This window comes from Cylas formicarius, unplaced genomic scaffold, assembly GCF_029955315.1.
Source record: "Cylas formicarius isolate icCylForm1 unplaced genomic scaffold, icCylForm1.1 PGA_scaffold_4__25_contigs__length_36172078, whole genome shotgun sequence".
NCBI classification, from domain to species: domain Eukaryota; kingdom Metazoa; phylum Arthropoda; class Insecta; order Coleoptera; family Brentidae; genus Cylas; species Cylas formicarius.
Window position 1 is genome coordinate 5,149,753 of NW_026844334.1, and position 26,318 is coordinate 5,176,070.

At 40.1% G+C, this 26,318-nt stretch overlaps 2 protein-coding genes across 7 annotated transcripts in view; both read left to right on the top strand.

Moving 5' to 3' along the window:
* The window catches only part of LOC132701044 (zinc finger protein 1), a 704,693-nt gene extending 684,605 nt beyond the window's left edge, over nt 1–20,088 (top strand). For all 6 annotated transcript variants that reach the window (XM_060668676.1, XM_060668678.1, XM_060668677.1 and 3 more), the window contains 4 exons: nt 45–370; nt 15,000–15,140; nt 15,204–17,046; nt 18,143–20,088. In XM_060668676.1, the coding sequence (XP_060524659.1) occupies nt 45–370; nt 15,000–15,140; nt 15,204–17,046; nt 18,143–18,336 (2,504 nt within the window). In that variant the 3' untranslated portion in view covers nt 18,337–20,088. The remainder of the gene's footprint in view (nt 1–44; nt 371–14,999; nt 15,141–15,203; nt 17,047–18,142) is intronic.
* A 949-nt stretch (nt 20,089–21,037) lies between these two features.
* On the top strand, nt 21,038–26,318 carry LOC132700354 (membrane-associated protein Hem). Its single transcript, XM_060667600.1, has 2 exons — nt 21,038–22,364; nt 23,021–26,318. Exons 1-2 carry the CDS (start codon nt 21,179–21,181, stop codon nt 25,207–25,209), a joined length of 3,375 nt encoding a protein of 1,124 aa, XP_060523583.1. The 5' UTR covers nt 21,038–21,178; the 3' UTR covers nt 25,210–26,318.

Below are 26,318 nucleotides of genomic sequence, written 5' to 3' on the forward strand. Positions count from 1 at the left end.
TTTATTTATCGTTTTTTTCTCTTCCTACACGTCGATTGTTTCAGCGGCCCCGACGTTGGTGAACGGCACGTCGTCGATAAAAGAGGAGGAGCTCGGTGTCGCCGCCGCGACGGAATACTTCATCAAGTGTCCGCAATGTCAGAAAGGATGCCAAACGTTCCAGGCGTTGAAAGAGCACATAGAGATCGTCCATTCCGAACTCGCGGTGTCCGCGGAAAACGGTCTGCCGCATACCGGAGCTCCGGCGTCTCCGGTTCCGCCACTGGCTGGGCCCGGAGGACCCTACGGATGCGCCCAGTGCAGTACTTCGTTTCCGGCCAAGGAACAATTGGAGAAACACGAGCTCCTGCACTCACCTAACGCCCAAGTGGTAAGTCTCCGCGTATTATAGCAGCGCCGCTCTTTGTGTTGGATATATACGAAAATGCTGAAAGGCCACCAACAATAAAATGTTTGTCTTCGTTTAATAAGATAAGTTTTTGAGGAATAAATAAGAATTTCTGAAAAATAAGTCAGAATTTCTGAGTTAAGTCAGAATTTCTAGAAAATAACTCATAATTTCTGAGTTTAGTCAGAATTGTGAATAACAAATCAGCATTTCTGAAGAATAAGTCAGCATTTATGAAAAAGTCAGAGTTCGTGAGTTGAGTCAGAATTTATGAAAAAGAAGTCATAACTTCTGAATTAAGTCAGAATTTCTAAAAAATAAGTCATAATTTCTGAGTTAAGTCAGATTTATGACAAATCACCATTTCTGAAAAATAAGTTAGAATTTCTGAGTTAAATCAGAATTTCTGACTTAGGTCAGAATTTATGAAAAATAAGTCATAATTTCTGGAAAACGCATCGCAAAGTCGGATATAAGTCTCTCGTCAGCGACAGCTTCCATAAAGCATAGACAATCTCTAAACTGGAGGTACTAGACACCAAAATATAAGATCGAGCCTCATACAAACTGGTTTCGGAGAACCAGGCATTCAAAGTTTAAATTTTGGTCTAAATTTTCACATTAATTGAAAAAGTTTAATAGCAAAATTTGGCAGTTTTGGTTAGTTTTGGTTAGTCAAAGGAGGATGCAGTTTTGTTTGGATTTTTTTAAATGAGAATAATAGTTTTTTGATAAACATTTTATGCACTGATGAAAGTTCGTTCACCACAAGAAAGGGTTGTAATACGCGATATTGGCCTTTAATTAATCCTATACAAATACACAAAATAAAAACCCATGGGTATCAATCAATTAAAGTATGGTGGGTGTCATAGATGGGCATATTTTGGGTCCGATATTTATAGATCAAAAGGTAACTGGAGATCATTATTTGCAACTCCTAGAGCACCAAATAGAACAATATATAAAAAAATTACCCCTAAATATATCAGCGCTGATTGTATGGCAGCAAGACGGTGCCCCTTCTCACAATGTTGTGTAAGTTAAAAAAAAATTAAAATGGAATATCCCAGGGCTTGGATAGAGAACGGTGGAACTATGGATTGGCCAGTCAACAGTCCCTACTTAAATGTAATGGATTTTTTCTTTTGGGGACACAAAAAATTACGTGCACAGAACTCCTTGTAATAATGTCGTGGAACTTCGGCAAAGGATTTTAAAGGCAATCAATCAGCTAAGAGACAATCCGGAAACATTACTAAATGCAAGATATCATACGAATAGAGGGTATGAGAAATATGTTCACATACAGCAGTATTTGGAATAGTTAAATAATTTTTTACTTTACTGTGTCTTGTTAATTTTAGTGATTTTGTTACACTTCAATTTGTAAATAATTATTGTTGTTGCAGTCAGTCATGGCACTCTTTGAAATTACATAAAAATTTCCTATTTTTGCCGATTTGTCAAAAACGAGTGGAGTAAAATAGTGTTACATCATTGTAATCGGAATTAGATATTCTGTTAAATACATATGTAATATACAGGGCGTTCCATTGAAAAAAAAGATGCAACAAAGAAATAATACATATCACAACATTTCATATCCGCCTTAAATACAATAATTTAGCTTTACCTTATGTACAGATCGGTATAGAAGAATGACAGAATACAAAGAAAAAGAAAGGAAGGAAGAAATAAAAAATACAGGGCTACAGGAAAAGAGAAAAAAGATATTTCTTTATTTAAGCAAAATGCAAATACATTGGGTAAAATCATTTTTCTACTCCCGGCTTTAAAATACTTAATTACCCACCGATCTAGCGTGCGGGAAGCGTCACTTTACCAAGTCAGTTTCGTTTCCCATGAATCCGAGCCACTTCGGACATTTCCGGGATTTTACCGCACGGATTTGGAAGCAATCGAATGTTTTCGGAGATATTTTCCACGCTTTGAACTTTGACGTTTGTCAATTCTGACAGTCATGTCAGTGAATGTATTCATGTTGTTTTGCGAAAAATGTACCCAAAAACTAACGGTCGTAGAAAGAGTATAGTATGCAACAAATGGCGTTTACCGCACTTGTTGCAAACTATACTATTATTTTATATTTATTAATTATAAACCCAATCTAATAGGAGAAGCACTTTAAAAAAAATTATATTTTATGCACAGGTATAGTTAACAAATATTTATGTTTTGAACATCCGTACCGTATGTTAGTATTTCATGAAGATAAGGAGGACATTTTGACTCAATTATTTTGTAATACAGACATGGAAAGCCGTCCCAACTCTTCAAGCTTATATGAAACTCTTAGTCCTACATCAGAATTTTGGTTAGTTTTGTATCCTTTTAATATCAACAGAATCCAGAAATGATCTATATATTGTATCAGCAAAATTAAAATGTTATACTATTAAAGTGTCACACAGAAGTGACTTAGTTTTTTGAGATAATAAATGTCGGTGTGAATATAATAACTTTAACAGCGAAAATGCTCTCCTTATACATAATTTTTTTTTACATAACAATTCCGAATTTGAATTTGAATTTTATTTAGACGTTGCTTCTAGACAGTGTTTTTGTTCTATTAGGATTGTGGAATTGAGCGGTCAGTTTTTTTAATGTTAATTGACCGAAATAATTTTAAAAATACCATGCCATCACAAATGCATGTTAACTTATTGGGAAACACAAATTAAATAATGTTAAGTAACACTCTATAATTGCAAGTATTTATGAGTTATTGTTGAAACGTGATGAAAATCTGATGGAATGTTTCAATGTGTCACTTTTTTTCCTGAGCCCTGAGGGCGCTGCTTGTATATTCTTAGGTATGGAATGCATTGCTTGGCACATTTATAAATTAGAGCAAACTCACAGGACAGATTTGCCGGAAATGAGAAAGTTTAATATTCTGCATAGAATCAATTCTATTTTTTTTTCTTTCTGGTCATATCTACCAATTTCTTTATATTGCTTCTGTATTCTTGAAGATTGGCTACAACTTGCTCTTCACTTTCTATATAGTGCTTGTGCATTGAAAACAGCTTAGTTATTAGCGATTCAGTTCATGGACTTCGTCAGAGTCCAGTTTTTGTATCGTGAGAATTCCTAGCATCCAACAAGTCTAATATAGAATAATATACATGTGATATATGGTCAAACTGCTGGGTGTTATCAGATAGCCAAAAGTTGAGCCAGAAAGTCTTCTTTTTATCAAAACTTATACCCGTATCTATCAATTTTTTTATAGCTTTTAAAAAAATCTAAATATTTGTCTTCTTCTTATTGAAGACTGGCTTCAACATCCTCAAACCGTTCTCTGCCTTGCCGGCATCTCTCACGTTTCTAGAGCCTGAAAATTATCTCTTGCTCAATCCTCTTCTACCGATAACCTTGCTCTTTATTACAAGGCAGTCGTCGCTTCTGCCTCTACATTCTGCCTATGACCGTTTCATTCTGAATATTCTAAGCATTCTCAATGACTAAGCCAATCTTCATATCGAGCGTCCCAGAGTGATTCGAAAAAGCAAAAAAAAAGGCATTCTATTTGCAATTTCTCAAGAGTAGACCAAATCCTTCAAGCAAGAGAAAATTGTTTTATTGTGATGTGTGAGAATCTGGAAACATAAAAAGATGACCCACTCTTTCCCGACTCTTTCTAAGCACTTCGTGGCACTCCTTAGCACCTGACATTAATCTAGCTGTAAGAGTGACTGTTCTCGTCTTGTTTTGTTCTATGGTGTGAGAATCTGACTGGGTGGGGTTTCCCAAAGGAAAAAACCTTCGATCCTTGACGTCGCGATGTGAACGACCTGGTCGTCGTCTTCGTAAACCGAAATCGTTGCCTCGTTAAAACGCTTAATAGAAAAAATAATAAGCCGAGCTCCGATATATATACCCGGCCAGGTTCAAATGTCACCGTCAGTCTCATTTATCGTGATTGCATATTATATGGGTGGCTCCGTATTTCTCTCGGCTCCTCGATTAGCGATGTTTGACTCACATTAATGAAGAGGTTAGAGGCCCCCCGAGCCGGTCAATTGGTCTGTTTGCGTAACATATCTTTACGGTAAATAAAATAATATCACGTTCGGGTAATTGTTTCGGCCTCTCGGCTATGCCCTTTCCCCGAGTTTTATCTCTCCGGCTTCAATTAGCGTTAATTGCGGGAAATTATTGCTCGTCGGTTCGCTCGGTTGCGGGCTGGGGGGGGGCTAGAGGGGGGGAACTGCAGAAGTATATCGCGGCTTCGTATTTCGGTCGTTTAGACGCGTAAAATGTTTTTATTTATTAGGAGACGCAGATAGTGAATCATCATAATTTATGAGTAACTTCGGATAAGCGATGCCGATAAGAATGGAATGAGTCAAATCGTTGCCAAAACGTACGAAGCTTTTTCCTGGTTTGTGTAGGAAAGTGGGCACTCAAAATCACTGAGTGACAGCTGACAAAGCTTCACTTCCAAACTTCCAAAACCGCCATCTTGAACGCGGCTAGGCGTAGAAAAATGTTGGCTTGTCTTGTCGTTTTGACTTGTCGACACCAGGTGATGCTATTATGGCATGTCAAGTAAATTTCAAGCCCGTTCACTATTCCCGATGCCATCTTGCGCCTCCCCATTAAAATTCAGATAAAGTGTCTATATTAGAGGGTAGAAGCAATAATAACATAGAAATATGGAAAGAAACCCCGCCAACAGAGAATTGCGTTTATTTGTCTCCTGTAGGGCTCGTTGCTATAGCATGAACCACGTAACTTAATTAGAACAAAACAAGCCGCACACAAAACTTCTACAAAAAAGCACCCCAATAGTCTTACTTAAAGACCCTCTCCATCCATTAATCGTAACTTCAATTGATGGATCAAATTCTGAAAACTAGAGAATGACCTTGTGCTAGTTCTCTTTCCAATTTCGTATCCAAGTCGAATATCAGCGGTACAACTGAATGCAATTCCAACTTCGTCGAAGATTATAGCAGAAAAGTCTAATCTCCAGTCTCGGACATACCTTAACCATGAAGCATACTCTGACAGTAATATACTGTTGCAACTGACTGGAACACCTAATGGTCTCAAATCGTTCAGTTTTACGCCCCTACTGTTGATAAATCAGATGAAGTAGTTGAACAACTCCAATGAAAGGGCATTAAATTAAAATGATCACCAAAGTGGGGCAGGGTGCGATTTGGACTTGGCACCAGAACTAAGAGCGAAATGTTGATGCCATTGTCCTTCACAAACATTGTAGTCTCTGTCGCACCATAACAGAAAATGCAAATTGACAATGGACAAATTTGAAAACCAATACACGACAAGCTAAAAAAGAATAGATGACTACCGGAATCCTCAACTTATTAGAAACTAGAGAACAGGAGAATGGAAATAAATAGGCATAAAATGAAATGATAGCACCATCCAGATGAAGAACCAAAAAGCGAAAAACTCATTGCTTTCTGAGCAGTGTGAAGTAGCTGAAGAGGTACATATATGGCGATTTACACTTCAATTAAAAACTCAAAGAAATAACGAACAGATCTAAAATAGCTATTATTATTGGCTCAAGATAAATCTGTGAAATTTGGGAAAACAATATTCAGGGACTGTTCGAGGATCAATGCCTACTTAATCCTAGCGATGTTATGAAGTATCTGGGCCCACAATTCCAGAGTCAGAAGTAAAATATGTGCCTAAAATATTGTACAACATACACGTAGAAATAGTGAAATTAATTAAAGTAAGTAATTCTATTTATGGCATTGGCTGACTTCTAACCTAAGATAGACTGAGCCTAAAAGCAATAATTCACAAAAGAATTTGCCACAGAAGCGAAACGCGTTTGAATGAAACATAATTTGGTTTGGACACAGTATGCAAATGTTCGTACAAGATTTACTCCTTTGCTATCAAAAACCTTTTGGCAAGGTCAGACATTACTGACAAATGCCATTACTGAAAAAATAGGCAACAATGGAAAAGACAAACAGCGTATTAACGTGACTTGCGTATTGGTCGTTTTCCTTCCACCTTTCCTTGTACTATCAGTTTCTCCAGGTTGTCGTCCTGTGGTGTGTCCAAAGTATTGTTGTATTTGTCCTGTTGCTTTAAAAATTGGCTTTATGTTATGTCTCGCCGTTATTTTGCCGATCCGGTTCTATACTCCTCTAATATATGAGAGGAAAATCAAACCGTCCGGAGGCGTTTCTTTGTTAGGCTCCCGTCTATTTTGTTTCTTCGGTCTTATGACCCGTTGTATTTTGTTGGTTTTGTAGCCATTTGCTTGAAGCGCTCTCTCTAAATGTCCTAATTCCTCTGACAGATATTTTGGATCCGATATTCTAGTTGCCCTGTCGACTAGTGTTTTAATGACTCATCTCTTTTGTTTTGGATGCTATGTGCACTATTCGGTAAACTCTATGTCCCAACCTTAGGTTATCGCCTGGGTTTACCATTACATCCAAAAATGGGAGTGTTGGATCCTGTTCAATTTCCATAGTAAATTTGATTTTTGGATGTAGACTGTTCAGATACCGGAGGAAGCAACAAACGTGTTGTCGACGTGCCGTAGCCAATGGTTAGGTCGTTTTTTGGCAGTCCTTGATGCCGTTTCTTCGAAGCTTTTCATGTAAAAATTGGCAACACCCGGGCTAATGGGGCTCCCCATAGCGACTCCGTCTCTTTGCTCGAAGAACAAATTGTTCCACTGAAAGTACGTGGTCGTCAGGCAGTGTTCAAATGAAATGGTACTATTGAGAGACAGCTGCTAGATATAGTGAAACATTTACGGAGCCCCAGATACAACTATACTTATGGAAAAGATAGAGTTCAAAAGAATCACGGTCAGAACACACACTACAAGAAGAAGTCATTAAAACGTACTGTTTGTTTACGGCGACCATACACGAGCAAACGAGTTCGCGCAATGCGGACAGGACGGCGAGCGAACTGTTTCACACGATTAACGTTTAACGCACATGTGCGACGGTGTTATTTTTTTCCTCCGCCGTCGTTTTTACGCGTCATCGTGTCATGGGGATATCTTTCAACCGATCGCCTTGATTCCGTTCGGATAGATTAAAAGCTCCCGGCTCTCTGAGAACCTGTGTCGGCGAGGTGACACCAAAATAGACAAAGCGTTCAAGAAATTTCGATTTAGATTGGTTTTTGTTTTCGTTGCGGGCTCTCACGGACTCTTCGTGGCGCGGTGGTGATGTAAGAGTTGCGCTCCCAGAGCTCTATAAATAACAGTTTTTGATGGGCGCGCTTAAGCCGGGCTATGATGCCGGGGAAGGTGTTCGGGAAAATAGCGCCAACAAAATATTAATTATTAAATTGCGTTTTTCGATGATTTAACGGCTATTTAGGAGCCGGATCTCGGACCTCGACATTGGGGGCGTTCTTTTGGATTGATATGTAACGACAAATGACCCATAATCAAAAGCCTTGTTTAGGGTTTCTAACATATTTGATGAGAAACTTCCAACATAACTTCAGTTCTATAGTTACTGGTTCATCACACTGACAGAATTTGGCTGGAGAATGACGTTCAGCTATTTCTGTACTAGTCACTCGTACTAATTTTCTTATCAAAATCTGAAATTCCGCTGGCCTTTCACGTTCCCTTCAGAATTAATAAAATGTCTGTCTGAGAACCTGTCTGCCTGAGACTATTACGTCCAGAGGAAAGCAGTAAGAATCTGAGTAGACTCTGGGTACAGAAACGACTTCAGCGAGATCTTGGTTTAGTGACATTGCCATCTTGGAACATATTCTCGAGAATTTGTCAAACATTTTTATTAATAATTTAAGGGGAAAAACATATTCTTTATACGAAGTTCTCAGATGACCTTGCCATCATTTCGTAAACACTCTCCGATTTCATGGAAAAAGATAGTCAACAGAAGGGGAATTCCTGAGGTATCCTCCGTCAGAGTGGATACGTGCATAACCACTTTTTTTTTCTGCGTAAATAATCTGCTAATAAAGCATGCAGGATTCCATGGAAGCCAGAGTTCTTCATTTTCAGAGGTAGTGTAGGCTGACGTACCTTACCTAAATATAAGTTGACGGTGAGTGAGGTGAGGTCTGATAGAGGTCCAACCGTGCAACCTCTAGATATTTTGAAGCATAATAAATAAAAATAAATAAATATCTTCATTTGAGAGAGAGAGAGAGAGAGAGTTCGGCGATTTCTTTATCGAAGAAATGATTAACGCGCGTTATCAAAAGTCTTACAGGAAAAGCGAAACCGAAACAGATATCCGTATTGGGAACGGGTTTTATTTTAAAACGTGATTTACCTTTTACGGGAAATGTTTATTTCTCGATCCTTTAATAACATCAACAATCTGCGACATGATTTTCCAACTTCTGCGAATACCAAATGGCATTTTTCTAACTTGAACTCTGTACCATGCCTCAGAAGTTGATCGACAGCTGCCGCAATTTACATTAATTTCTGTCACCGTAAAGAAACCTCGTTTATTTATTTTATTTATTTAATGGGTGTTTTTTTTCGATGTATAGAACTTTAAGTTGGCATTACTGTTCAAGATGGCGACCGATTTAACAGCTGTCAAGTGATTTATTCTCAGCCTGAACAACGCTTGCAAATAGTACATTTTTATTTCGAAAATAATGGCTCTGTGCGGAATACGTATCGCGCACTACGTCCATTTTATCGTCGACAAAATCGTCCATCAGAGCAGTTAATTCGATTAACCATGGAACGTTTTCGCACCACGTTTACTCTTATTGATAACTCGCATCCCCAGAGATGCCGTACGGTGCGTACAGAAGAAGCTATTGCTGCTGTAGAACGTAGCATTGAGGAAGACCCGAATGAGTCCATCCGCCATCGAGCACAGGAATTGGATCTGTGTCCATCCACTTTATGGAAGATTTTGCAGAAGGATCTTGGTTCACGTGCTTACAAAATCCAACTCGCGCAAGAATTGAAGCCAAACGATCATCAAGTAAGGCGTAGATTCGTCGAATGGGCCCAAAACGAGATTGCCGTTGTTCCCGATTTTCATAAGCGAATTTTGTTTAGCGATGAAGCGCACTTCTGGTTGAATGGCTACGTCAACAAACAAAACTGCCTTATTTGGAGCGAAGCTAATCCTCAAGTGTATGTCGAAACACCGTTACATCCAGAAAAACTGACTGTTTAGTGCGCTTTATGGGCTGGTGGAATCATTGGTCCGTACTTCTTCAAAAACGATGTTGGCCAGAATGTTACAGTCAATGGTGATCGGTATAGAGCTATGATTACTAACTTTTTCATTCCTGAATTGAATAACCATGATGTCCAGGAGATATGGTTTCAACAAGACTAGGTTTTTGTAGGAATTTGACAAATATTTTTTTAACTAGTATGGTATTAGTACTAATAGTTCCACGTTTGATCTAGTGAACTATAAGCTTTTCGTACATGGACCCGCCGAGTCTTCAAAATGCGTACAAATTAATGCACTCAAGGATACCACAGCATGTCTCTGAATGTTTTTGCATGGGTGATGAAAGACTACCCTTCTTTTAAATATCTTGGCGTAACCGTTTCCACAAATAGTAAAAGCTCTCTAGACATTTCAAATAAAGTGAGTCAAGGGTAATCGGTGATTTCCCAGCTTATTGTTGGGCAAAAATTAAGTAATTAATTGTAAAGCAAAAAACACAAGAATAAACTGCTGGATTTGGACTACTGGAGAAGAAGTAATAGAACATCCAGACCGGACCATATTGGAAATGGAACAGTATTCAGAAACGACAACAGTTTGCCAGACCACTTGTAGATATATACATATATTAGCATGTTATTAGAAAGAAAGGGTTTGTGAGTGAGATAAAGCCTGAATTTTAACATTTCTGAATAGCTTTTAGGATATTTTAGGATGTCTTCCCACTTATACGGCAATCCCATAGGACTACTCTCCTATGTGAGCCATCATAAAGTACAAGAATGATTTTTTCATCCAACAGTTATTTAATTTTTGACAAAATAATTAAAAGTTTTTGAGAATTTCAGCAACCTGTTTTTTCAGTTCACATTTTGAGAGTAGTGTATATATTTTTTAATCTATAATTTGACAGCCGCAATAGCAGTTCTTTGTCAATTCTACAAGCTGAGTGATGTATTTCGTAACTAATAAACTATCTTTTCTGTGTTAGGAAACATTATGTAATTTTATATATCAAGTCCTTTCCACTTCTTCGGCATCTTCAGCTTGCTTCAGTGCTTGGAAACTATTACTAACAGCTATTTGATATTGTGTTCTTCTCCGACTCCATCTTCCGTTCTTGTTTTTGTGTTACCTATGTCGATAGTCTTGTCCTCAGTCTGACTTTAAGCTTGTCCTCTCATACTTCTTGCATCAATTGCTGGAGTGTCTACCCTCAATAAGTACGTGGTCTATTTGGTTGCAGAATGCAGCCAAGTCATCTGACCTGGATCTGTTATCGTTTGTTACCTCGTGCAGGCTGTAGCTGCCAGCCACTGTCTTTATTTACATAATCTTCTTTACCTACTTTAGCATTCCAGTCTCCCAACATTATCTTTGCATCTCGTCTAATACTCCTGTGAGTATGATATTTCGAACCATCGACCCTTCAACCTCAGTATACACATTCTATCGTTTATAGCTTTGAAGTGCAAGATAGCCGATCGCAGTTGGTCGTTTACTACAACAAATTTGTATTGTGTCCAATCCTGTCCACCTCACTTGTCTTTTAATTCGTAGCACTGTTTTTTTTACATGAATGGGTTGTTGGCCCATTGTACAACCCCCTTTTCGGAGGATCATTTCTCCCGTTCTCATTAGCCTTCTTCTTATATCTTTAATGGTTTAAAAAGTTTCTTTTGCATTTTTTTTTAAGACTATATTTGATACCAAATTTCATAATCGCGAATTAATAGAGTTGAATCCGCACGTGACGAACTTTTACTTTCCGAGCGTTTGACTACGCTCCATATAACCGAAACGTCATATTTTTCCAGTCGATAGAAAACGCTGCCGCCGGACCGGAGAGAGCAAACAAATCCGACGGCGGCCTCGGAAAAAGTGGGACACAATCCCAAACGCCCAAAGCCCGGCTGTTTTGGTCTCTGTAGAACGTGTCTGGAATTACATTATGAATCAGCACTTTTACACGGAAAACATTTTAGTTTTCAAAACAACGGCGGCCGCCGACGCGGAAAAAAAAAACAACCGGATATCTGTTTAATTTTGCTCGGTTCGCCGCGACGTAGCGACTTGACGGGCCGATTATTAGAGATCGAGTCGCAGGAGAAGAAATTATTGAGAAATGACGAAAGCTTAACTACGCCCCTGGAATTTACTAAAGAAAATCCGTTCTCCTCCCCCCACTCTACTTGAGGTAGTGATCAGTGGGGTTAAATAGGTACCAAAAAAACTTACAGGGAAAAGACAAAAAGATTCGATTCGATATTTTCGTGGACAAGTAACACTTTCTTATTTTCCATACCATATACAGGGTGTTTTCTAATTGAATTTCAATAATTAAAGGAGCGATTTGTGGGTTCATTGTACAAAGAAAACTCTACGGTGTATTTTAGCAATCTTTATAATCAACCCATGGAACCCTAAGTCCCCAGATTTGAAGGTCATCTTAAAGGTCTGGTTTATCGCACCCCAGTTAACACTGTATAAGAACTAAAAGATCGTATGGATATGAGCTTCCTGCGATTTAATAAGAAACATTGGAGATAGTTCAACTCTGTTAATAACCGAAGTACATTTTTTCGTTTATCAACTCTCAGATTTGTCAGTAGCAAAAGTACATTTATTCTTTTTTTTTTTCACTTATCAACTCTTAATCTCTGTAGAACTATATTTCTCCTTTTTCGCTTATCAATTCTCAATCTCTTAATTACAAGTAAATTTCTTCTTTTTTCGCTTGTGATTAAATAGCAGAAGTGCATCTCTGCTTTTTTTATTGATCACATCTCAATCTTACAATGGTAGTAATCCTTTTTTTTTCTGTTATCTTCTATCTTTCTTTATTTATCAACTTCCAGTCTTTCAATAGCAGAAGTATATTTCTGCTTTTTAATTGATCAATCAATTCAATCTCTTAATCTGTCATTTATCGACTCAACGCTCACCAATAGCTGAACCAGATTTTTTTTCATTTAATCCACCATTCCTTCTTTTTTTATCTAACCAATCAAATGAATCTCTCAATAGCAGAAGTACACTTGTGATGTTTTTATTCATCAACTTCAAATCTCATTTATCAATCAATGATCTGTGAATAGTAGAGTTGAATTTCTGTTTTTTTTTTAATTGATCACTTCTCAATCTTTCAACAGTAATAGTAACACATTTCTTATTTTTTCATTTAATCAATCAATTTAATCAATAACACAAGTGCATTTTTTTTATTAATTGACTCCCAGTCCTTCAATAGTAGAAGTTCATTTCTTCTTTTTAGTTTATCAATCAATTCGATCTCTTAATCTCTCATTCAGCGACTCTCCTTCTCTCAATAACTGAAGTAGATTTTTTTCTGTTCCTTGTTTTTTAATTCAATCGTTCAATAGCAGAAGTACATTGCCTCTCATTTTATTTAATAAATCAATTCAATTTCTCAATAAAAACTTCTTTTTCATTTATCATTTTTCAATATTTCAATGGTAAAAGTTCATTTCTTCTATTTTCATTGCCTCAATAGCAGAAATAAATTTCTTCTTTTTTCATTTAATTTTTTTTACTATGATGGACCTGAGGCAATTTGGTCTTTTGTTTTATTTATCACCTGTCAACCTATTCCTTTTAAATGTCATGTGTGACCTAACCTCGTCTTTGTCACCATATCGTTAATTATTTCTGCCCTGTGTCCCCGCGTAACGGCGCCCGAAATAAAGAACTGTATCGATCCCAAAAATAAAACGTCACACCACATACATAAAGACCTTTGTTTCGTCGAAACGTAAAGCTTTTATGTCATTCTAATTTCGTATATATGAGTCGCACCTGGACCGAGTTTACGCACCTGGATGCCGTTAATGCATCGGAAAACATCGCCGCGCCGGGAATAGATACAAAACGCGCTTGAAAAACCAAAATAAAACATGTCCAATTCGGAAAAAAAAAACAACAAAATAGAAACGGGACGTTGTTACAATCGTCCTCGGGAAACTGTGCCTCACCTGTCTTTCTCGCGTCACTCCCTCCCGGCGATTCAGATTAGAACCCGGCAAGTTTTTGTTCTCTGTCTTGTGGAGGGCGTCGTGACGCTGAACCAGGTCGTCGGGACCAAACAAAAACATTCTGAGCCGCACGCGTTTTTGCTCTCCCTCTCTTTTTCGCTTTATCGCAAAATTGGAATGTAAAATGGCGATGTTATTTGACGTTAGCACCGCGACGCCTATTTCGCGTCGCGACGAAAGAGGATGTGATGTCATTTGCACATTACTTCTTTCTTGGAACTCGAAAAACTACGAGGTGTGTTCAAGAATTTTTATGTAAAAAATGGAATACGGTGCTGCAAAACACTTGAAACGTTTAGCACGTCATATGGTGAATCCACTTTGACCAAAAAAATTCTTTATAAGTGGTGCAAGCTGTTTCAAGATGGCCGACAATTCGTACGGTCAATAAAGATTATTACGTTGAAGTTAGGCGCAGTTTGCGAGACGGACGAAATTGTGGGAAAACACTACCATGCATTTTGCACCTGCTCACTCATTATTGCTTGCATCTAACTTTTCGGCCAAAAATAAAACCACAATTATGTCTCAGCCACCATATTCAAATGTGACATTTGATCAAGACACTTTTAGTTCTTATTTATTTTGTTAAATGGATTTTCATCAAGTAAAAGCCGCCTCAGTTCAATTAAAAGACACCTTACTTGTTGAACACACGTAGTATATATACAGATTTTGAATAGCGCCCGTAGTTTCTGAGTGTGGTTTTTTCCGAACCGGCCTCAAAGTCAGAATCTTAGATAAGGATATAATATTACTAATAATTATAATGTATTATAATAATAATTATAATGTATTATAATTATAATTACTATGCTATTTTGTTACAATTTATTAATGTAATATAAGGACATCAGAAACCAAAGCAAAATTTCAATTGAACCATTATAAGAGGTAGCTAAAACGAATCTTGAATTCAAATTTTAAATGCACCATATTCATTCTGTTTACCAGATCAAAATGGTGTACGCTGTATAAATACTTGATTAAATCATTACGATTTAATGACAGTGGTGATCCGCAACTGTTATTAAATGTGTCTTCTAATTTTCGCAATAAACCACAAAATAAGAAAACAACTCGCACGAATTCGGTAAATAAATTAATGGGTTCCGACTTTGATTGAAAGGACGGTCGGAGCATAAACGTGGTACGCGTTTGACGTCACGACCAATAATAGCACCCGAAACAATCGTTTGAGTTTCTGCGCACTTTAAATTCATTTTTCTCCGAGTATCTGTTTTTGTCTTTTAAATTTTTTGTCGAGTTCTATACGGCATTATGCTATCCAAGTTAATATCATCAGCGTTTTTTATATTTGGCCGTTCGACATATCGCCTATCTTATTAAAGCGTCTCCCCTCTTTCTTTCCAGTCGTGCAAGATATGCAACAAAACGTTCGCCAACGTCTACCGGCTGCAACGGCACATGATCAGCCACGACGAGAGCGCGGTGCTCCGAAAATTCAAATGCACCGAATGCGAAAAAGCGTTCAAATTCAAACATCACCTCAAGGTAACAAAAAAAAAACTAATTCCGTCACCGATCCCGACTCTACGACGAATCCTCCCCTTTCAGGAACACATCAGGATACACAGCGGCGAGAAACCATTCGAGTGCGGCAACTGCGGCAAACGTTTCTCCCACTCGGGCTCCTATTCTAGTCACATGACCTCGAAAAAATGCCTAGTGATGAACCTGAAACTCGGCCGGACCAGGCCGCAGCTGAACAACCCGCTAATCGACAAGGGTGGCCGTCAAAGCCCCAAGGGCGCGAAACGTTCCGCCCCTAATCCCATCATCGTCAACAACAACAACGCGAGTCCCAATCACAACACGTATCTACCCATCTTGCCCAAGTATTCGGAGGCGGCGGCCGCCGCCCTCTTCCAGTCTTCGTTAGCGGCGGGCGGGTCGTCGCTGTCCCCGTTTTACCTCAATCCTCACGGACTGCTAAACGCTCCGCCCCACATCAGTCCCTATTCTGTACCGGCGCTCGGTCATCTTCTCGAACAACTGCAGCACCAGCAGCAGCAAAGTCCGCTCCGTCCGATGGCGGAGAACCTCGTCAAGGAGGAGCGGGAACCTCGGGAGAGCGAGCCGGAAATACGCGTCGACCACGACGAGTCGTCGAAATCGAACTCGTCCGACGGCGGCGACCTCGTCATGGACGAAGACGCCGATACTACGAACCCGATCAAAACCGAACCGCCTCCGGCGAGCGGCGACCTGGAGGCGGTCAAAAGGATCCTGGAGACGGTGAACGCGACGGTGACGAAGGAGCTGCTACACTCGAACGTGAACAAACCGGCGTCGGAATGTTCGAGCAGGGTGTCCTCCCCTAAACAGGACCCGCACTGCAACGTCTGCAGCAAGGCGGACCTAGACGAGCACGAGTGCGAGGACGTGCGAAGCGAAGGACTCGCCGCCAAGCTAGAGGACGCGTTAACCGCGAAATCGGACGAGACGACGCCCAACAGCGGCGCCGAAGACCAAGACTACGAACGGTCCGGCTACGGGGACGTCGACGGCGAAACTTATACAACTACGGACCACGTGAACGAAGACGGCCGCAAGGTTCGCGTGCGATCGTTAATCTCGGACGAGCAGCTCAAAGTGCTGAAGGACAATTACAAGAGTAACCCGCGACCGAAACGAGAGGACCTGGAGAAGATCGCCGCCGGTATAGGGTTCCCGGTGCGCGTCGTTCAAGTCTGGTTCCAAAACACCAGGGCGCGGGACAGACGGGAGGGCCGCTCGATCCAGGTGTCGTACAGTCCGGTACCGCCTACGCCGTCGCGCTACGTCGTGCCTTCGCAGTACGTGTCGGAACAGCCCTTGGACTTATCGGTCAAGCGGGACGTCCAGTCCAAGTCGAACGACTCGTCGCCGTCTTGTTCGCCAAGAGTCAATCGGTCCGATTGCGTCGACGAGGTGGTCAACCTCAGTCAGAAGTCGTCGCGGAGTCCCACCCCTTACTTGCCTTACCAGAACAACCCATACCATTGTTCGAATTCGTCCGAGCCCAGGCAATCGCCCTCGCCGTTGGACTTCAATAGCAGTCGGCTGGCGCAGATTCTGGCGCAGCCCGCTCACAAGTTCGGCATGGGTCTCGTCCCTATAGATCACCTGATGCAGTTCGGCACCCCCGACTTGCCCAGCCTGCAGCAGCTGATCACCAGTCGGATTTCGAGCTTAAGTCCCGGCTCGACCCACTCGATGCACGAGTCCGCCCACGAGGACGAGCACGGCCCGAGCAATAAGCGCGCCAAGGTGTCCTCCCATCAGTTGGTGCTCAAAAGCATGGGCAGTCCCGGGCTCAGCCAGGATTCGGAGACGGAGGGTCAGTTTTCCTGCGACCAGTGTGATAAGTCGTTCTCGAAGCAGAGCTCGCTGGCGAGACACAAGTATGAGCATTCGGGTGAGTTTGAAGTTGAAGATATGAAAACCACCCAAGCTATATTTGTTGTCGTTTAAGACATGCCCTTAAGTGTGTGCTTTACTTTTCAAAAGTGCTCTTCTATTCTGCTAACTCAGATTTTTTGGTTACAGTACTGATCGCGGTACAAATTTCATTCATAAAAATTTTATTGACCACCACAGTATCATGTATCATGTACATTTCGAAAAACTGATCAATAAACGATGATTGCGTCCACTCTGATTTGTTTGGTTCGGTAATGGAGCTGATCTCGTTCTGCAAACTTATGAATTACCACATTCTTCAAAGTACCGCAATCGATCTTTGATGATATCTTTCCTCCAGTTATATGAGCAATCTATGACATTCTGTCATATCTAATCACTTCATAATAATAATTAATAATTTATCAGTTATCTGTCAAATTTATGGGAAATGATTAATAATTGATGTTGGATCATCGCGCGTCAGATTCCCGAGATCCGTGAAAACTATCATCAATTGCCCGCCTCTACAATCTTGTGGATATTAATACATATTCTCAGATATGATACTGAAAATTCCAAATCGTTCTGTAAGAGACTAAACTCTGATATCTTTGGTAATCAGGAATAGATCCTTACATACTCTCTTTAGAATATGTGGCATCACACTTCAGATTCCTGTGATGTACGCAAACTATCAACACATAACCACGTCTGCAACTTAGGGTACTCACTCAGATTCTCATACTGAGGATGTGAACTCCGAATCGATGTTCACTGATTTTACGATAGTGTCTATCAGCTCTCTAAGGGACTAATTCAGAGATCTCTAATCCAGTTGATCCCATCTAGGCCCAATAGGAATAAAGTATAAATTTGACCTTTGGACCTTTGACTATGTATCTTGTCTCATAATGTTGGAGCATCAAGCCTCAGATTTCTAAGATCTATGAAGACTATCGTCACATACCCACCCGTGCAGACTTATAAATTACCTCACTCTTCAAGGAACGTATTCAGGTTTCTTTGGTTGGGAAACGCAGCACTTGGACCCTAGCGGAAACGAAGCACATGTTTAGATCCGTACATTGCAACGTCCTTCCCTTTTCCAGGTCAGCGACCGCACAAATGCAACGAGTGTCCGAAAGCTTTCAAACACAAGCATCACCTCACAGAACACAAACGGCTGCACAGCGGCGAGAAACCATTTCAGTGCACCAAATGCCTGAAACGGTTCTCGCATTCGGGCTCGTACAGCCAGCACATGAACCACCGGTCCTCGTACTGTAAACCGTACCGAGAATAGGACAGTGCCGACAGGGCTTTAGGTTATGTAAATACGTTTTAGGTTATAGGTGTAGTACTTTTTACAATGTTGTCGCTATATACTCGTAAAGTACGTACTATCGCATTGATGGTCGGCTGGTTGGTTGCAATTTTCGGATAACAGCGAAATTTCGAAATAAAAGTCTTTCGCGGAGCTGTGAGACATTTTTCAGTTCCTGCCATATTTTACCGCTAGAAAACCGATATGTTATTTTGTGCAATACCGAGAGCAACGACGATCTTTTTTTTTTTTTTTTTTCGTTACGACCGATTTTATTTAGCTTAAAGTGTACATACATTGTTCTGGTACCTGTCCAAATACTCACTAGTATACAGGTGGTGGTGCCAGCTAGAAATCCACTGTCTTCCACCACTGTAGTGGTGCAAAAGCAGGCGTGGGGCGTGAGCAATGATGATTTTTTCGATATTTTTTTTAGTCTCCAGCAAAAATATTAAAAAATTAATTGGTAGGTTGATAAAGGATTCCATCGAGTCTGCTTAAGTTGGCATTTTCATATACTCTCGCGATAGCGGCGTGAAGTGGAGCTGCCAACTTGAACGGGCTCGAAAAATAGTAGCGGAAATTTTCCAGAGAGAGAGATACTCTTGTACAGTGTGATTTATTAATGTAGATACCGTTTCGGTTTCGGCGTACATCGAAATTCATGACGTAGCTCTTAAGACGTTTATTAAGCCTGCCTTTAATTTTTATAAAACAGTACAATAAAAAGGGGCCCCCGAGCCGCAGCATTTAAGGTGTTACATGACAATACGTAGTGCTGATAGTCTCTCAACAATGAAACGAAATATGGTGCCAAGTATTACTAACGTTTCTCCGTATTTTTTTACATTTTCGAGCGAGTCTATAGTTTTGAAGACGATGAAGAAACAAAATTATATAGGGACGAGTATATTTGAATCATTCCAAATTGTGTACCTAACGTATGATTTTCCAGTGTGTGGTCTAACATTTTAAAGGCCAAGGGTTAGTGAGGATTTAGCTCAGGCGATTGGTGGTGTACTTATTGGGGCAGATCTCTTGTTGGGCTCAGCCCTCGCCAGCGCTTGGACCGCGTAAGGTTTTCGACAATAACATAACCACTTGAATAAAAACGATATAATATATTTACTTACTTAGGACCGCTAATGTTAAACCAAGAAAAAAGAGTAGCATTTATTATACAAAAAATTGAAAAACGTATAAAAATATATTATATTATATATATACGATTTATATTAAACCCATACAAATTTTAATAAAAATGCTCTATAAAACCAAACTGTCAATAGGTATATTATTGTGTAAATATTGTATATGTCGTCGACGAATTCTCATGTAAAGGGTTTTCTCAATATTTCTGTGTAATCCATCTCTCTATCTCTCTAGTTATTTAAATAAATATAGATTTAGCGTTAGCATATTTTTATTTTTATATTTTTATCTTTCCATTATAGTTAGTCGTTTTCTTTTTTTGTTGCAATTGAATGTTGTTGCGTGATTATTTTTTTGTTAACACTTTTGTATTTTTCTTACTGGCTAGTGCCACCAAAGACCCTGTAATATATTTAGCGATACGTTTAACGATTTTTATTTTTGTTCGTCGTTTTTCTATGTTTTAGTTTATCAAACGATTTTTTAGGCATTTTTATTAGGAATAGTCGGATTTGTAAAGATGGTGATTATAGACGGGAGTATAATGTGTAAATTCTATTCGAACTGTTGGAAAATGTATTTTATCCAATAAAAATAAAGTATAAATTAATAACAGCACCGTCCAGAACTTATTTAGAAACACCTCACCTCACAAACTTTGAAACTTGGACGATTTATCTTTCAGATACGTACACCTAACCAAATTTCAATTCATCATTGCCAAATAACGAAATTTCCAACGCAATCGCGCCAATTTTAAGAAAATTTCTACTAAAAACTTGACTTCCATTCAGTTTGGCTTTCAAGTGCCAGCTAGGTATTTTTTCTGAATGTAAGGGACATCTATCGAGCGGTTACAATATTATACGGTTCTGGCCGTCGCCTATAGATGGCACACCCGAACTAAAGCATAATTTAAAAATAAAGATTACTAGTCCGTATTTTTTATAACTGCTGTATTTAAGGAACTCTTAAATCAAGCTGATTTTATTCGAACTAATAAGAATAAAATATAACTTTGACCTTAGACCAATGTATCTTGTCTTAAATACGCACAACCAAAGAGTATAAAAAAGAAGTGAAGGCTCACATTAGTGTTAAAAAGCCTACACGAGTTACAACGCCTCTAGTGATTGTGTCCAGTCATGAAAACGGAAAATGCCGGGACGTACGGTTCAATTCAGTTTAAAGTTTGAAAGGTAAAATGTGAAAAAAAAATTATGTCGAAATAGTTTTAAATTTTTTTTTATTACAATATAAATAAAGTGCTGTTATCCGTTACAAGCTACTGCGGTATTTTCAGTGTGACGCATTACTTTAAACCGCCATGACAGTAGTTTAGTACTTGTACGCCAATAATTGTAAGTGACATCTATCGAGCAGCTAGAGAAATATTCCAGACTTGACCTGTAAATGGCTACATCAAAACAATGTGGACGAATGGCCGCGTTGAATTTGCCCAACTTTTAAAACACGCCCTAAAGAGGAAGAATTATCTATGGTCTTTAATTTCTATTTGACTCACACCTGACAGTGGTCTTGTTGATGTTTAGGGTGCATTCAAATAATTTTTATATAATATGTAAATAAAAACAACGCACCAGAACGTGAACGAACTTAAATTACGAAGTGTGTCGTAGCGTAACTGTATTTTTTAGGTGTTTCAAAAATGTCGAGGCAATTAAGTCAGACAGAGCGAAAACTCGCCGAAAAACTAATTATCCTAAACGATAGGGGCGTGGGAATGCTCACAAGGATATACAACATAAAAAAGGCTTGCGGGGACGCGAAATCCAAACCCAGTTTTTTGTCAGACAAGAATTTGGAGTCTGCCATCAAAAGTATAGTTAGGCGTTTCCCTAACTTGGACGTTAAAAGTTTGACACCCATTCAGAACTTGCGGAATGAAATTATTAAGTCGTTGTCTTTGTATTACTATACGTTCGTCGATTTGTTGGATTTTAAGGATCACGTTTGTGAACTTTTGACTACAATGGATGCCTACCAGGTGGAACTTGATATTTCAGTTAATTTTGAATTGACCAAAAATTATTTGGATTTAGTGACGACATATGTGTCTCTTATGGTACTACTATCACGAGTAGAGGACCGCAAGGCGGTGTTGGGCTTGTTTAATGCCGCTTATGAAATAGTTCATGGCTCCCAAGATACGAGTTTTCCAAGACTTGGTAGTATGATTGTGGATTATGACATACCTTTCAAGAAACTTTGCGAAGAGTTTGTGCCTCATTCTAGGCTCTTGAGTCAAGCTCTTTATTCATTAATAGTGATTTATGTGCCAAGAAATGTTCTGGCCGACAAATGGAGGGCAGAACAAAAACTCAGTTTGGTAGGGAACCCCGCTAATTTATTAAAACCCGTACTGTCTGAAAGGATGTCATGTGAGTTTTTATCAATGGACACAATGGAAAGGTGGATTATTTTCGGAATTTTATTAATGCATACCGTTCTATTAGACACAAAACAAGACCATTTTAACAGGTTGTTATTGAACGCTTTAGAAAGTTTATGGGTATTGCCCCTATTCCGCGATGAAGTTTTGCATATTCACCAGTACATATGGTCATTCTTGGATAGCCTTAAAGGTTACGGCAAGCGCATTTCAGAAATCAAAGACTCCTACAATCAGGCCGTACAAAAAGCGGGCTACAAACACCGGGAAAGACGGAAATTTTTGAGGACTGCCCTCAAAGAATTGGGCCTTATTTTTATGGACCAACCGGGCCTACTTGGACCCAAGGGTCTTATGATTTTTATGGGATTGTGCTATGCTAGAGATGAAGTTCTGTGGTTATTGAGGCACAATGACAATCTACCCCAACACAAAGGCAAAGGTTAGTGTCATATTATTTATTTATTTATAATTAATATTCTTATAATGTGATATCTATGGATGTGATGTGATGTACTAAGTGCAAATTTCCACAGATACTTTCTCATTATTGTAAACTATAAGGACTAAAATCTAAGCTAGAAAATCTATTAAATTGTATTTAATATGTATGGTTGCCATGGTAAACACCTAAGGTGTTTACCTTAGGTGTTTACCATGGCATAGTTAAATTAGAAAAACCACATCCATCCCATACAGCAACTTTTCCACACTTATTGCATAATATACTATATTCTGTGTAGTATTTTGGTAAAATACCCTAGCAATATCAAGCATTAACAACAATAATGTCAAGATTACGTTAAAATGGAAACAATGCCATCTTGCTTATTATTTACTATGACTAGTTTTGTATGTATTTAGCGTCATTTAATGGCGATTTAAAACCTTACACGAATGGTACAAATTTTATAGTTGCAAAAAATATTAGGGTTATAATATGAAAATATGGGAAGATATGGGAAACGAGTTAGTTTTCTTTGATGAATAACAAAAAATTATAAGGATAGCATTGTTTTTCTCTGGGTGAGTTTTGGTTATACCTTAGTTTGTAGATTTTCGCAACTACGCAAACTACGAGCGGGTGTGAATTTTCAGGTAAAACTACCGAAGACTTGGTCGATCGACATCTGCCCGAACTCTTATTCCACATGGAAGACCTACGGGTGTTGGTAAGAAAGTACAGCCAGGTGATGCAACGATACTACGTCCAGTATCTCTCGCACTGGGACTCAATTACCTTGAAGGAGCACATGCAAAAGCTGCAGAGCTGCCCGGAAGACGAGGGCATAATTCTCTCTTCCCTCTGCAATACGATTTCGGGCCTGTCGGTGAAACAGGTTGAGGAAAACGAAACTTTCAACTTTTTTGCGTTTCGCCTGGATTGGTTCAGGCTGCAGGCCTACACGTCGACGCAACAGTCGAAGCTGAGACTGACCGACAACAAGTCTCTCGCCCAGCTCTTGGACATGGTTCAATTCCACACCAAAATGGTCGATAACCTGGACGAGATGCTGCGCGAGACTTCGGACTTATCTATATTCTGCTTCTACAATCGGATATTCGAAGACCAGTTCCACATGTGTCTGGAATTCCCCGCTCAGAATCGATACATCGTCGCGTTTCCGTCGATATGCAGTCATTTCCAGCACTGCACCCACGAGCTGTGCCCGGAAGAACGGCACCATATAAGGGAGCGCAGCCTATCAGTGGTCAACATGTTCCTCGACGAGATGGCGAAAGAGGCGAAAAACATCATCACCGCCATATGCGACGCGCAGTGCAAAATGAGCGACAAACTGTTGGCGAAGAACTGCGCACACCTCATCTCCCAACAGATCAACCGGAAGAAGAAAGAGAAGAACAAGAAGAACGCGATCGAGTTCGAGAAGCCGGGCATCGAGAGTTACAGGAAGACGCGCGAAAACTTGACCACCATGGACAAACTGCACATGGCCCTGACCGAGTTGTGTTACGCGATCAACTACTTCTCGAACATCAACGTTTGGGAGTATACGTTCGCGCCTAGGGAGTACCTCCATCAGCATCTGGAGAACAGGTTCGCCAAAGCGCTGGTCGGCATGGTCATGTACAATTCCGATACCAACGAAATCGCCAAGCCCTCGGAATTGCTGGTGTGCGTCAGGTCTTATATGAACGTCCTGCAGACGGTCGAGAACTACGTGCACATCGATATCACGCGCGTCTTCAACAACTGCCTGCTACAGCAGACCCAAGCGATGGACAGCCACGGCGAGAAAACCATAGCATCGATCTACACCCAGTGGTATTCGGAGGTGTTGCTCAGACGCGTCAGCGCCGGCAACATTATATTCTCGACGAACCAACGCTCGTTCGTCAGCTTGACGGTAGAGGGCAACATTCCTTTCAATCCTGAGGAATACTCGGACGTGAATGAACTCAGAGCGCTGGCAGAGCTGATCGGGCCGTACGGCATGAAACAGCTCAGCGAGACGCTGATGTGGCACATCGCCAGCCAGGTGGTGGAGCTCAAGAAGCTCGCGGAAATCAACAAGGACGTGTTGCTCACACTGAGGACGAACTTCGACAAGCCGGAAGTGATGAAGGAGCAATTCAAACGGTTGACGAACGTCGACAATGTGTTGCAGCGCATGACGATCGTCGGCGTGATCCTCAGCTTCCGCCAGTTGGCGCAGTCGTGTCTGACCGACGTCTTGGAGGAGAGGATACCGTTTTTGCTCAGCTCGATTTTAGATTTCCGCCATCATTTGCCGAGCGGCGATCCGATGAAAATCGTTAGCGAGATGACCTCGGCGGCCGGTCTCCCGTGCAAAGTCGATCCCACGCTGATATCCGCGTTGAAACTGCAGAAACCGGAAGCCGAGGGCGACAACGAACACCTGTTGGTGTGTCTGCTGATGGTTTTCGTCGCCGTGTCGATACCGAAACTCGCGAGGTCCGACCAGTCGTTCTATAGGCCCTCCCTCGAGGGTCACACCAACAACATCCACTGCATGGCGCTCGCGGTTAATTATATTTTCGGCGCCCTGTTCACCATCTGCGGCCAAGAGGACATCGAGGATCGCATGAAGGAGTTCCTGGCGCTCGCTTCCTCCAGTTTGCTGAGGTTGGGCCAGGAGGCGGACAAGGACGCGGTCAAGAACAGGGAGTCGGTGTACCTGTTGTTAGACCAGATCGTGCAGGAGTCGCCGTTTTTGACCATGGACTTGTTGGAGTCATGTTTTCCATACGCCCTTATCCGGAACGCCTACCACGACGTTTACAAGCTCGAACAGAATATGTGAAGTGTCACTTAGAGGGTGAGCCGTTCAAATCAAAATTGAAACATTCGAGGAGTGCGGGTCGATTAAAACCGAAACGCCGCCTGGGGATCTGTGACGTCACGAGCGCCCCGAGAGGACTGTATATCCTCGGTTGTAAACGTTAAAGGTTCTATCTACTTCCGACGATACGCTATATTAGTGATGAGGTAGCTTCGGCCATTTTCATTAGTGGCTGCCAACATTTGGGATCCAGTAAAACCGATTTGCTACAATGTTTTTAAGGGTGTTTCAGTTTTTATGCGTTTTTTTTTTTAATTATTAGAATCTATTATTATTATTTATTGTATTAGTGGTTTATTATAACGATGTCATTATGAAATAATCTGTCCTGATAATTTGCTGAAAACTCATTGGACCTATTAAAATTTGTTGTTGAATTTCCAATTCGAACATTTTTAAATCAGTAATTGCGTAGCACACCATTGATAAATATAAATAAAATCATGAAAAACCACACAAAAATTGAAACAACAGTTTGTTCGGAGTCCCAAACTTCGACAGCCGACGTCGCACTAACATAGCGTATAGCCCAAAATGTCGCCGTGTTAAATAGGTACAATTACTGCATTTACAGCACACCGTGCGAGCAATAAGAATATATTTTTTAAGTAAGTTTCATAAAAACCGTAATTTGTAATAAACAAGCTATCGTATTAAGCGGTAATCGTGTTATTGTATTTAAATTTGTAGACACATTTTGTTTTTTATTATTATAGACTTTTGTTTTTATCGTTTTAATGATTTTAGTTATTCCATCTTCATTTTAGATGAATTTTGACCGCCTCCGGTCGAATGACGAGCTGAAATTTTAATCCAAAGTAGTTCAAATGTGCTAACCAATAAATGAGCTGCATTTCAAAAGTTTGTTGATTCTCTTAAAAGTAGTTCGAATGTTCCGCGGCCGACTAACGTGCGTTACTATTTTGCACCGTTTTTAAAACAAATTCGAGGAAATACCCACAAAATGTCAAATTATCGATTAATTATAATTTTAAATGTATGCGAATGCCTAAGTTAGCTTTGTACTTATTGATATATGTATCTTGCCGGCTCGTGGCTCGAAAATAAAA